General features: G+C 43.3%; 1 protein-coding gene across 2 annotated transcripts in view; it reads left to right on the plus strand.

Annotated features, from left to right (window-relative positions):
- Window positions 1-14,944, plus strand: part of glu2b (Glucosidase 2 subunit beta) — a 259,487-nt gene that overhangs the window by 157,639 nt on the left and 86,904 nt on the right. For both annotated transcript variants that reach the window (XM_045721341.2, NM_001139813.1), the window contains 1 exon segment: window positions 9,517-9,606. In XM_045721341.2, the coding sequence (XP_045577297.1) occupies window positions 9,517-9,606 (90 nt within the window).

A 14,944-nucleotide genomic window follows, 5' to 3' on the forward strand; every position in this document is an offset into this window, starting at 1 on the left:
TTTATCCATACATCTCAGTTTTGGATCGATAACAATTTGTGTTGTTGTTTGTTTAGTGTGTTCCAATTTTCCCAGAAGTGGTTCGATTCTATAGATTCTTCAATTACATTGAGCTGATTTCTGACGTTCTGTTCCTTCTTTTTCCGTAGTGTATTTCTGTATTGTTTTAGTGATTCACCATAGTGAAGGCGTAGACTCAGGTTTTCTGGGTCTCGATGTTTTTGGTTGGATAGGTTTCTCCATTTCTTTCTTAGGTTTTTGCATTCTTCATCCAACCATTTGTCATTGATTTTCATTTTCTTAGGTTGTCTCTACATTTTTAGATTTGATAAGGAAGCTGAAAGGTTAAATATACTGTTTAGACTTTCTACTGCCAAGTTTTCACCTTCAGGAAGTTGTTCTAAAATGGATTGAATTTGTTGTTGCCTAATTGTTTTTTGGTAGATTTCCACACTACTTTCCTTCTTTCTACAGCATTTCTTAATATTATTCAGTTCCTTTGGCTTTGATGCCTCATGATTGAGTATTGCTCTGTTCAAATAGACTGTTCAAATAAAATTGTCAGTGGGCTGACTGTGAACGCTCTGAGAGACTCTGGGTTGAGATCATTGATAAAGTAATCTACAGTTCTACTGCCAAGGGATGAGCTGTAGGTGCTAACATAGGAGTCTCCTCGAAGCCTACCATTGACTATGTACAGACAGCTGCAGGAGTTGTGACCCATTTTTTGTTGGTTGTTTTTGTCACAGTTCTGTCTAGGGGGGCATATTTGGGAGGGAATACTGTCAACTCCAGGTAGGTGTTTGTCCCCCAGTGTGCTGAGACAGTCAGGTTTTGGCCAGTTCTGGCATTTAGGTCATCACAGACTAGTACATGTCCCTGGGCCTGGAAATGATTGATCTCCCCCTCTAAGATGGAGAAGCTGTCATCGTTAAAGTATGGGGATTCTATTGAGGGGGATATAGGTAACACACATGAGGAAATTGCTCTCTGTTGAGATCATTTCCTTATTAATTTCTAGCCAGAAGTAAAATGTTCCTGTTTTGACTAATTTAATAGAGTGGGTTAGGTCTGCTCTATACTGAATTAGCATACCCCCTGAGTCTCTTCCCTGTTTCACACCTGGTAGTTTGGTGGATGGGACTACCAGCTCTCTGTAACCTAGAGGGCAACCAGTGGGTCCGTATCCTCTATACCATCTTTCTTGTACGAGGACAACGTCTGTATTTCCAATTGCTTTGGTGAAGTTTATATTCCAGCTTTTTAGTCCAATGACAGATGACCTCAGACCTTGTATATTCCAGGATGAGATAGTAAAAGCTTTGTGTTCCACAGTGTCTAGTGTTGCTTTATTTCTCTCTCTCTCTCTGGCATGCCTGTGTGTGTGTGTCCCACTTACCTGTGTATGCCCTGCTTGGCATTACAGTGTGACCCACTGTAACCTATTATTTTCCTTGCTTCGGCCTTGGGGCTATGATCGTTGTGGACGGCGCACTTTCCACCAGTGCTGGGTGGAGCGCAGAACATCAAGAACCCTACAGAAAAGTTCAAAAGCACATACATACAAACATACATACATACACGCACGCACGCACGCACGCACATACATACATACATACATACATACAAACATACATACATACACGCACGCACGCACGCACATACATACATACATACATACATACAAACATACATACATACACGCACGCACGCACGCACGCACATACATACATACATACATACATACAAACATACATACATACACGCACGCACGCACATACATACATACATACACACATACAGTACACACATACAGTACACACACACACACACACACACACACACACACACACCACACACACACACACACACACACACACACACACACACATATACACACAAGAAAAGCACATTTTCTGTCCATAAAAATAACATCAAATTGATCAGAAATACAGTGTAGCCATTGTTAATGTTGTAAATGACTATTGTAGCTGGAAACGGCTGATTATTTTAATGGAATATCTACATAGGTGTACAGAGGCCCATTATCAGCAACCATCACTCCTGTGTTCCAATGGCAAGTTGTGTTAGCTAATCCAAGTTTATCATTTTAAAAGGCTAATTGATCATTAGAAAACCATTTTACAATTATGTTAGCACAGCTGAAAACTGTTGTGCTGATTCCCAACGCACTTGACGACCAGTTCTTATAGCCTTTAGCCGTATCCTACTCCTCCTCTGTTCCTCTGGTGATGTACAGATTAACCCAGGCCCTGTAGCCCTCAGTACTACACCTATTCCCCAGGCGCTCTCATTTGTTGACTTCTGTAACCGTAAAAGCCTTGGTTTTATGCATGTTAACATCAGAAGCCTCATCCCTAAGTTTGTTGTATTCACTGCTTTAGCACACTCCGCCAACCCTGATGTCCTAGCCTTGTCTGAATCTTGGCTTAGGAAGGCCACCAAAAATTCAGAAATGTTCATCCCCAACTACAACATTTTCCGTCAAGATAGAACTGCCAAAGGGGGCGGATTTGCAATCTACTGCAGCGATAGCCTGCAGAGTTCAGTCTTACTATCCAGGTCTGTGCCCAAACAGTTTGTGCTTCTACTTTTAAAAATCCACCTTTCCAGGAATAAGTCTCTCACTGTTGCCCCTTGTTATAGACAAAGGATGCCCTCAGCCTGGAAGGATGCCCTCAGCTCCCAGCTGTGCCCTGGACACCATACAGTTGAAGTCGGAAGTTTACATACACTTAGGTTGTAGTCATTAAAACTCGTTTTTCAACCACTCCACAACTTTCTTGTTAACAAACTATAGCTTTCGCAAGTCGGTTAGGACATCTACTTTGTGCATGACACAAGTAATTTTTCCAACAATTGTTTACAGACAGATAATACAATAATACAGATTATTTCACTTATAATTCACTGTATCACAATTCCAGTTTGTCAGAAATGTACATACACTAAGTTTTCTGTGCCTTTAAACAGCTGGAAAATTCCAGAAAATGATGTCATGGCTTTAGAAGCTTCTGCTAGGCTAATTTACATAATTTGAGTCAATTGGAGGTGTACCTGTGGATGTATTTCAAGGCCTACCTTCAAACTCGGTGCCTCTTTGCTGGACATCATGGGAAAATCAAAAGAAATCAGCCAAATTGTAGACCTCCACAAGTCTGGTTCATCCTTGGGAGCAATTTCCAAACCCCTGAAGGTACCACGTTCATCTGTACAACCAATAGTACGCAAGTATAAACACCATGGGACCACGCAGCCTTCATACCGCTCAGGAAGGAGACGCGTACCGTCTCCTAGAGATGAACATACCTTGGTGTGAAAGTGCAAATCAATCCCAGAACAACAGCAAAGGACCTTGTGAAGATGCTGGAGGAAACAGGTACAAAAGTATCTATTTCCACAGTAAATCGAGTCCTATATCGACATAACCTGAAATTCCGCTCAGCAAGGAAGAAGCCACTGCTCCAAAACCATCATAAAAAGGGCAGACTACTGTTTGCAACTGCACATATGGACAAAAATCATACTTTTTGGACAAATGTCCAATTGTCTGATGAAACATAAATAGAACTGTTTGGCCATAATGACCATCATTATGTTTGGAGGAAAAAGGGGGAGAAGAACACCATCCCAACCTTGAAGCACGGGGTGGCAGCATCATATTGTTTGGGTGCTTTGCTGAAGGAGGGACTGGTGCACTTCATGAAATAGATGGCATCATGAGGGAGGAAAATTATGTGGATATATTGAAGCAACATCTCAAGACAGTCAGGAAGTTAAAGCTTGGTCGCAAATGGGTCTTCCAAATGGACAATGACCCCAAGCATACTTAAAAAATTGTGGCAAAATGGCTTAAGGACAACAAAGTCAAGGCATTGGAGTGGCCATCACAAAGCCCTGACCTCAATCCTATAGAAAATGTGTGGGCAGAACTGAAAAAGCGTGTGCGAGCAAGGAGGCCTACAAACCTGACTCAGTTACACCAGCTCTGTCAGGAGGAATGGTCAAAAATTCACCCAACTTATTGTGGGAAGCTTGTAGATGGCTACCCGAAACTGAAGTTAAACAATTTAAAGGTAATGCTACCAAATACTAATTGAGTGTATGTAAACTTCTGACCCACTGGGAATGTGATAAAATAAATAAAAGCTGAAATAAATCATTCTCTCTACTATTATTCTGACATTTCACATTCTTAAAATAAAGTGGTGATTCTAACTGACCTAAAACAGGGAATGTTTACTAGGATTATGTGTCAGGAATTGTGAAAAACTGAGTTTAAATGTATTTGGCTAAGGTGTATGTAAACCTCCGACTTCAACTTTATGTGAATTGATTGCCCCCCATCTATCTTCAGAGTTCGTACTGTAAGGTGACCTAAACTGGGATATTCTTAACACCCCGGCCGTCCTACGATCTAAGCTAGATGCCCTCAATCTCTCACAAATTATCAATGAACCTGCCATGTACAACCCTAAATCCGTAAACATGGGTACCCTCATAGATATCATCCTGACCAACTTGCCCTCCAAATACACCTCTGCTGTCTTCAACCAGGATCTCAGCGATCACTGCGTCATTGCCTGCGTCTGTAATGGGTCCTCGGTCAAACGACCACCCCTCATCACTGTCAAACGCTCTGTAAAATACTTCAGCGAGCGTGCCTTTCTAATCGACATGGACCGGGTAGCCTGGAAGGATATTGACCTCATCCCGTCAATAGAGGATGCCTGGTTGTTCTTTAAAATTGCTTTCCTCACCATCTTAAAAAAGCATGCCCCGTTCAAAAAATGTAAAACTAAGAACAGATATAGCCCCTGGTTCACTCCTGACTTGACTGCCCTTGGACAGCACAAAATCATCCTGTGGCATTAGCATCGAATAGCCCCCGCGATATGCAACTTTTCAGGGAAGTCAGGAACCAATATTCACAGTCAGTTAGGAAAGTGAAAGCTAGCTTTTTCAAACAGAAATGTTCATCCTCTAGCACTAATTCCAAAAAGTTTTGGGACACTGCAAAGTCCATGGAGAATAAGAGCACCGCCTCCCAGCTACCCACTGTACTGAGGCTAGGAAACACTTTCACCACCAATAAATCTACGATAATCGAGAATTTCAATAAACATTCATCTTCGGCCGGCCATGCTTTCCACCTGGCTACCCCTACCCCGGCCAACAGCTCTGCAGCAACTTCCCCAAGCCCCCCCCCCCCTCTGAAAGAGCTGCAAAATCTGGACCCCTTCAAATCAGCTGGGCTAGACAATCTGAACCCTCTCTTTTTAAAATGATCCACCGCAATTTTTACTAGCCTGTTCAACCTCTCTTTCATGTCGTCTGAGATATCTAAAGATTTGAAAGCTGCCGCTGTCATCCCCCTCTTCAAAGGGGGAGAGACTCTAGACCCAAACTGTTACAGACCTATATCCATTCTGCCCTGCCTTTCAAAAGTCTTCGAAAGCCAAGTTAACAAACAGATTACTGACCATTTCGATTCCCACCGTACCTTCTCCGCTATGCAATCTGGTTTCCGAGCTGGTCATGGGTGCACCTCAGCCACGCTCAAGGTCCTAAATGATATCATAACCACCATCGATAAAAGACAGTACTGTGCTGCCGTCTACATCGACCTGGCCAAGGCTTTCAACTCTGTCAATCACCGCATTCTTATCGGCAGATTCAATAGCCTTGGTTTCTCAAATGACTTCCTCGCCTGGTTCACCAACTACTTTTTAGATAGAGTTCAGTGTGTCAAATTAGAGGGCCTGTTGTCCGGGCCTCTGGCAGTCTCTATGGGGTGCCACAGGGTTCAATTCTCAGGCAGACAATTTTATCTGTATATATCAATGATGTCGCTCTTGCTGCGGGTGATTCTCTGATCCACCTCTATGCAGACGACACCATTCTGTATACATCTGACCCTTCTTTGGACACTGTGTTAACAAACCTCCAAACGAGCTTCAATGCCATACAACACTCCTTCCGTGGCCTCCAACTTCTCTTAAATGCTAGTAAAACTAAATGCATGCTCTTCAACCGATCGCTGCCCGCACCCACCCGCCCGACTTGCTTCACTACTCTGGACGGTTCTGACTTAGAATATTTGGACAACTATAAATACCTAGGTGTCTGGTTAGACTGTAAACTCTCCTTCCAGACTCACATTAAGCATCTCCAATCCAAAATTAAATCTAGAATCGGCTTTCTATTTCGTAGCAAAGCCTCCTTCACTCATGCTGCCAAACATACCCTCGTAAAACTGACCATCCTACCGATCCTTGACTTCGGCGATGTCATTTACAAAATAGCCTCCAACACTCTACTCAGCAAAGTGGATGTAGTCTATCACAGTGCCATCCGTTTTGTCTCCAAAGCCCCATATACTATCCACCTCTGCGACCTGTATGCTCTCGTTGGCTGGCTCTCGCTACATATCCGTTGCCAAACCCACTGGCTCCAGGTCATATATAAGTCTTTGCTAGGTAAAGCCCCGCCTTATCTCAGCTCACTGGTCACCATAGCAGCACCCACCCGTAGCACCCACTCCAGCAGGTATATTTCACTGGTCATCCCCAAAGCCAACTCCTACTTCGGCCGCCTTTCCTTCCAGTTCTCTGCTGCCAATGACTGGAACGAATTGCAAAAATCACTGAAGCTGGAGACTCATATCTCCCTCACTAACTTTAAGCATCAGCTGTCAGAGCAACTTACCGATCACTGCACCTGTACACAGCCCATCTGTAAATAGCCCACCCAACTACCTCATTCCCATATTGTTCTTTTTTTGCTCTTTTGCACCCCAGTATATCTAATTGCACATCATCATCTGCACATCTATCACTCCAGTGTTAATGCTAAATTGTAATTATTTCGCCACTATGGCCTATTTATTGCCTTACCTCCCTAATCTTACTACATTTGCACACATATAGATTTTTCTATTGTGTTATTGACTGTACATTTGTTTATTCCATGTGTAACTCTCTGTTGTTTTTGTCGCACTGCTTTGCTTTATCTTGGCTAGGTCACAGTTGTAAATGAAAACTTGTTCTCAACTGGCCTACCTGGTTAAATAAAGGTGAAATAAAAATAAATACATTTAAAAAATAAGCAATACAACTGGCCTTCTTTAGACTAGTTGAGTATCTGGAGCATCAGCATTTGTGGGTTCGATTACAGGCTCAAAATGGCTAGAAACAAAGAATTATCAGTTATTATTCTGAAACTCATCAGTCTATTCTTGTTCTGAGAAATAAAGGCTATTCCATGCAAGAAATTGCCAAGAAACTGAAGATCGCTCTGTGTACTACTCCCTTCACAGAACAGCGCAAATTGTCTCTCTCCAGAATAGAAAGAGGAGTGGGAGGCCCCGTTGCACAACTGAGCAAGAGGACAAGTATGTTAGAGTGTCTAGTTTGAGAAACACACGCCTCATAAGTCCTCAACGGCAGCTTCATTAAATAGGACTCGCAAAACACCAGGCTCAACGTCAATAGTGAAGAGGCGACTCCGGGATGCTGGCCTTCTAGGCAGAGTTCCTCTGTCCAGTGTCTGGGTTCTTTTGCCCATTTTAATCTTTTGTTTTTATTGGCCAGTCTGAGATACGGCTTTTTCTTTGCAACTCTGCCTAGAAGGCCAGTATCCCAGAGTTGCCTCTTCACTGTTGATGTTGAGACTGGGGTTTTGCAGGTACTATTTAATGAAGCTGCCATTGAGGACTTATGAGGCGTCTGTTTCTCAAACTAGACACTCTAACGTACTTGTTCTCTTGCTCAGTTGTGCACCTCCCACTCCTCTTTCTATTCTGGATAGAGGCAGTTTGCGCTGTTCTGTGAAGGGAGTAGTACACGGCGTTGTATGAGATCTTCCGTTTCTTGGCAATTTCTCGCATGGAATAGCCTTCATTTCTCAGAACAAGAATGGACTGACGAGTTTCGGAAGAAAGTTCTTTGTTTCTAGCCATTTTGAGGCCAGTAATCGAACCCACAAATGCTGATGCTCCAGATATTCAACTAGTCTAAAGAAAGCCAGTTGTATTGCTTCTTTAATCAGGAACAACAGTTTTCAGCTGTGCTAACATAATTGTAAAATGGTTTTCTAATGATCAATTAGCCTTTTAAAAATGATAAACTTGGATTAGCTAACACAACGTGCCATTGGAACACAGGAGTGATGGTTGCTGATAATGGGCCTCTGTACGCCTATGTAGATATTCCATAAAGAATCTGCTGTTTCCAGCTACAATAGTCATTTGTAACATTAACAATGTCTACACTGTATTTCTGATCAATTTTATGTTATTTTAATGGACAGAAAATGTGCTTTTTCTTTAAAAAACAAGGACATTTTTTATGTGACTACAAAATTTTGAACGGTAGTGTACATGCATGCATACATACACACATTCACACACATACATACACAATTGCCTTTGTGACCTTAGTGGGAGGCCCCACTCCACCCCACTTTATCAGTCCAAAGAGAGTACCCGCCTCAACCAAAATGCATTAGCATTTGTGTATCATAAATATGGAAATGGACCTTTGCACAGTGAGAGATAACGGGCTCCGTTCCTGTATTCTCGATTAGGGAGGGAATGCCAGTCTGCTTCGGCCTGATAATTGGTGACATTGCAATACCAAAATGGTCTGAAAGGGTCACGTCATCTTCGTGTAGCACCAATCCAGTCACTCTCAGTTGTAGATGTTAGAAGGGAGCTGAAAGTGACGAGAGGCTGTTGACCCTATCCTTTTAATTTAATGCAAAACTATTTTGTCACTGACTTGCAACAAATGGCCAAGGTTTTTTGTGTAAGATGATGGATCAATGTAAAATTATTTATTTTGGTTATGAGTTATTCTTCACTTTATTAGTTTGTTTGAAATTGTATTTTAAAGAAACAGCAAAGGCTACTTAAATGCTTCAACGACTCAGATATTATCAGAGGCTGACATGTAAATTCAGCAAATGTCACTTTGTGGTGTGGGTAGGGTGCCAAAGCTTTTAAGATTTTTTTGCATTAAAATGAAACTGCGTGAATAATCAATTGGAAATTAAATGGGACAGAAATTATAACAGCGTTGCAATCGGTTTTACGTCAATTAATGAAGTGACACATTTGTTCCAGTCTCACTGATGTTCTTGATCTGAACGAAGCGTCTTACCTAAGTCAGGAAGTTTCTTTTTTTAAAGAGACAGGTCTTTTGATCACTGTCTTTGTATTTGGTATAATGTTAACTTACTGTATGTTATTGGTTTCAATATGCTACTGCTACAAATCGACCCTGTATGTCCCATGTATAGAGATACGTGTGATTAATATTAGTGTTGTATTTAGTTCCGTGTGTCAATTACCATCAAATTCATTCAGATGTGTCTCAAATTAATACATGGGACTCGTTTCTATCGTTTCATTTATGCAAGATTATCGTCAATAACTCATCAAAAGTAAAATGTTAAAGAGTAATTGCTTTCTCTTTAAACTGTTTTTCCCCAAAGGGACCTAAGGGAGAAACTTTCCATAGACTACGGATCCGAGAGAGAGTTTCTATTCCTGCATAACCAATGTTTCCAGCTGAAGGTCCATGAGTAAGTACCTTTCACTTTAACCCTTAACTCCACTCTGGGGTTGTATGGTTGGCAGCAACTTATAAACCCGTTACAGTCAGTGTAAAACCTTCCGTAGAAAACTGGTCTTTGGCATGGTGAAAGTAATGAATGGAACAATTATTAATGTCTTCAGACACCAGATATACTTTATTGTCTGCATTAATTGAGTCCAACACTCAGAAAGGAAACTGTTTGTTGAAAAATTATTATTGACATGGTCAATAGATGGTAGGTTGAAGGGAATTCTACATTCTACATTCCGACATATACTGTACAATGGATATCCAACTGAAAGTGGCTATTCATACTGAAGGTGCCCATAGACCCTAGAGCCTCATTGTATTAAGACATGATGGTAGGTGTACTTCTGGAACAGGTCTCTCTTGTAAAATAGATTGTTTATCTCAGTGAGACTAACCTGTATAAATAACGATGATATAAAAAAAAACACAACCGGAGGTTTGCAGGTCGGTCTTCCTACCTTGAAGACTTGTAGCCATGTTACCTTAGTCAACCTGAGCCAACTCAGGTAAATATCTTCTGTAGAACTGTAAATCACCCTGGAGGAGAAGCTAAGCGGCTAAATCAACTAAATTTAATCAACAGTATAGCTTCTTTCACTTCCCTGCCTGTCTCCCTATGGCCCCAGTCTGTGTAGAATCTGTTCTCTTCAGAATTGCTTGCCAGCTGGAGTCTTCTGAGCCTGTGGGTGGTTGCAATTTTAAAAGATTAAAATAAAAAGGATCTGAGATCTCGCTGCAAATACGTTCAGGGCCTTCTCGGAATCTGTGGTTACCAATTCTCTCTCACACTACCAAGTGCACACTTTCTCTCTCACACTACCAAGTGCACACTTTTGCTGCATTTACTGTGGAAATAATTATATTCTAAAATAATAGAAAATAATGTTTCAGACTTGGCTACTGCAACTTCTTTTCTTTTGCTCTTCTACACGTAATACATGTTTACTGGAGATATTCTACAGGTATAATACATGTTTATTGGATTCATCATGGACTAGATACACAACAAATAGCTTTCTTTGTTCGTTTTTTAACCCCACTTGACCTCTCTATCTCTCTGTCCATGTTTTCTTCACGTACATCTCTACACCCCACTTGAATTGTCTTAACTCAGTTCAACAGCACCAGACAGAAGTTGTGTGTCCAGTTGGCCTACTTTTCTCAATCACACACTCTACACCCCCGTAGCCACTCTTTCCTGGGCTTAGAGTGTCACCCCCCCCCCCCCCCCCCCCCCCCCTTCCTTTAAGACACCAGAGAACATAGTCTCCACCAGCTCAGTGTCCTTAGCGACCAGCCAAACACCCAAGGCGACGTACCAGTCTTCACTTTCCTTTACCCTTGCCATGTGCCTTGAACCATGATCCTGAAAAGACGTGGCATTGATAGACACATAAACCCAGGGCCCTCTCGTCTCACTCCCCCGTGCCCCCCGTGGACCGCCAGCATCGCTCCGAGTCCTTTCCGATAATGGAAAGAATCTCTCTGTCTCTCCCACTTCTTGATCATCAGTAGAAGTCTTCTCGTATCCACCTCCCTTTGCTTTTAGATGGCTCATCCACCTCCCTTTGTATTTTATTAAAAAAATAATAATATTATTTCACCTTTATTTAACCTGGAAGGCTAGTTGAGAACAAGTTCTCATTTACAACTGCGACCTGGCCAAGATAAAGCAAAGCAGTGTGACACAGACAACAACACAGAGTTACACATACAATAAACAAGCCAATAACACAATAAACAAGTCAATGACACAGTAGAGAAAAAAAAGAAAGTCTATATACAGTGTGTGCAAAAGGCATGAGGAGGTAGGCAATAAATAGGCCATAGGAGCGAATAATTACAATTTAGCAGATTAACACTGGAGTGATAAATGAGCAGATGATGATGTGCAAGTAGAGATACTGGTGTGAAAAAGAGCAGAAAAGTAAATAAAAACAGTATGGGGATGAGGTAGGTAGATTGGGTGGGCTATTTACAGATGGACTATGTACAGCTGCAGCGATCGCTTAGCTGCTCAGATAGCTGATGTTTAAAGTTCAGTGATTTTTTTCAATTCGTTCCTGTCACTGGCAGCAGAGAACTGGAAGGAAAGGCGGCCAAATGAGGCGTTGGCTTTGGGGATTATCAGTGAGATATACCTGCTGGAACGTGTGCTACGGGTGGGTGTTGTTATCGTGACCAGTGAACTGAGATAAGGCGGAGCTTTACCTAGCATAGACTTATAGATGACCTGGAGCCAGTGGGTCTGGCGATGAATATGTAGCGAGGGCCAGCCAACTAGAGCATACAGGTCGCAGTGGTGGGTGGTATATGGGGCTTTGGTGACAAAACGGATGGCACTGTGATAGCCTGCATCCAATTTACTGAGTAGAGTATTGGAAGCTATTTTGTAGTTGACATCGCCGAAGTCGAGGATCGGTAGGATAGTCAGTTTTACTAGGTTAAGTTTGGCGGCGTGAGTGAAGGAGGCTTTGTTGCGAAATAGAAAGCCGATTCTAGATTTGATTTTGGATTGGAGATGTTTAATATGAGTCTGGAAAGAGAGTTTACAGTCTAACCTGACACCTAGGTATTTGTAGTGGTCCACATATTCTAGGTCGGAACCATCCAGGGTGGTGATGCTAGTCGGGCGGGCGGGTGCGGGCAGCGAACAGTTGAAAAGCATGCATTTGGTTTTACTAGAGTTTAAGAGCAGTTGGAGGCCACAGACTGAGTGTTGTATGGCATTGAAGCTCGTTTGGAGGTTAGTTAGCACAGTGTCCAAGGAAGGGCCAGAAGTATACAGAATGGTGTCGTCTGCGTAGAGGTGGATCAGGGAATCGCCCGCAGGAGGAGCGACATCATTGATATATACAGAGAAAAGAGTCGGCCCGAGAATTGAACCCTGTGGTACTCCCATAGAGACTGCCAGAGGTCTGGACAACATGCCCTCCGATTTGACACACTGAACTCTGTCTGCAAAGTAGTTGGTGAACCAGGCGAGGCAGTCATTAGAAAAACCAAGGCTATTGAGTCTGCCGATAAGAATACGGTGATTGACAGAGTCGAAAGCCTTGGCCAGGTCGATGAAGACGGCTGCACAGTACTGTCTTTAATCGATGGCGGTTATGATATCGTTTAGTACATTGAGCGTGGCTGAGGTGCACCCGTGACCGGCTCGGAAACCGGATTGCACAGCGGAGAAGGTACGGTGGGATTCGAAATGGCCAGTGATCTGTTTATTAACTTGGCTTTCGAAGACTTTTGATAGGCAGGGCAGGATGGATATAGGTCTGTAACAGTTTGGGTCTAGCGTGTCACCCCCTTTGAAGAGGGGGATGACTGCGGCAGCTTTCCAATCTTTAGGGATTTCGGACGATACGAAAGAGAGGTTGAACAGGCTGGTAATGGGGGTTGCAACAAAGGCGGCAGATAGTTTTAGAAAGAGAGGACCCAGATTGTCTAGGCCAGCTGATTTGTATGGGTCCAGGTTTTGCAGCTCTTTCAGAACATCTGCTATCTGGATTTGGGTGAAGGAGAAGCTGGGGAGGCTTGGGCGAGTAGCTGCGGGGGGTCGGAGCTGTTGGGTTGGAGTAGCCAGGAGGAAGGCATGGCCAGCCGTTGTGAAATGCTTATCGGAATGTTCGATTATCATGGATTTATCGGTGGTGACCATGTTACCTAGCCTCAATGCAGTGGGCAGCTGGGAGGAGGTGCTCTTGTTCTCCATGGACTTTACAGTGTCCCAAATCTTTTTGGAGTTAGAGCTAGGTGCCCATAGACCCTAGACCCTTTTTCTGCTTGAAAAAGCTAGCCTTTGCTTTCCTGACTGACTGCGTGTATTGGTTCCTGACTTCCCTGAACAGTTGCATATCGCGGGGACTATTCGATGCTATTGCAGTCCACCACAGGATGTTTTTGTGCTGGTCAAGGGCAGTCAGGTCTGGCGTGAACCAAGGGCTATATCTGTTCTTAGTTCTGCATTTTTTGAACCGGGCATGCTTTTCTAAGGATGGTGAGGAAATTACTTTTAAAGAATGACCAGGCATCCTCGACTGATGGGATGAGGTCAATATCCTTCCAGGATACCCGGGTCAGGTCGATTAGAAAGGCCTGCTCGCAGAAGTGTTTTAGGGAGCGTTTGACAGTGATGAGGGGTGGTCGTTTGACCACGGACCCATAACAGATACAGGCAATGAGGCAGTGATCGCTGAGATCCTGATTGAAAACAGCAGAGGTGTATTTGGAGGGCAAGTTGGTCAGAATAATGTCTATGAGATTGTTTACGGATTTGGGGTTGTACCTGGTGGGTTCCTTGATGATTTGTGTGAGATTGAGGGCATCTAGCTTAGATCGTAGGACTGCCGGGGTGTTAAGCATATCCCAGTTTAGGTCACCTAACAGAACGAGCTCTGAAGCTAGATGGGGGGTGATGAATTCACAAATGGTGTCCAGGGCACAGCTGGGAGCTGAGGGGGGTCTATAACAGGTGGCAACAGTGAGAGACTTGTTTCTGGAGAGATTCATTTTTAAAATTAGAAGCTCGAACTGTTTGGGTATAGACCTGGGAAGTATGACAGAACTTTGCAGGCTATCTCTGCAGTAGATTGCAACTCCTCCCCCTTTGGCAGTTCTATCTTGACGGAAAATGTTGTAGTTGGGTATGGAAATCTCAGAATTTTTGGTGGCATTCCTAAGCCAGGATTCAGACACGGCAAGGACATCAGGGTTGGCGTAGTGTGCTAAAGCAGTGAGTAAAACAAACTTAGGGAGGAGGCTTCTGATGTTAACATGCATGAAACCAAGGCTTTTTCGACCACAGAAGTCAACAAATGAGGGTGCCTGGGGACACGCAGGGCCTGGGTTTCCCTCCACATCACCCGAGGAACAGAGGAGGAGTAGGATGAGGGTACGGCTAAAGGATATCAAAATTAGTCGCCTAGAGCGTTGGGGACAAACAATAAAAGGAGCAGATTTCTGGGCGTGGTAGAATAGATTCAGGGCATAATGTGCATGCAGGGGTATGGTGGGGTGCGGGTACAGCGGCTGTAAGCCCAGGCACTGAGTGATGATAAGAGAGGTTGTATCTCTGGACATGCTGGTTATAATGGGTGAGGTCATAGCCTGAGTTCGCGGCTGGGGCAGACAGATAAACAAAAAAATAAACAGAATGGAGTACAGTGATTAATGGACAGTCCAGCAGGCATCAGCTATGTAGCCAAGTGATCATAGGGTCCAGGGGGCAGCAATAGATAGAACAGGGAAGCCGCGGAGTAGTCGCTACTACGCTAGCACGCGGGCGACACGGCGTT

The sequence above is a fragment of the Salmo salar genome, chromosome 07 (genome assembly GCF_965601325.2).
Source record: "Salmo salar chromosome 07, fSalSal1, whole genome shotgun sequence".
NCBI lineage: Eukaryota > Metazoa > Chordata > Actinopteri > Salmoniformes > Salmonidae > Salmo > Salmo salar.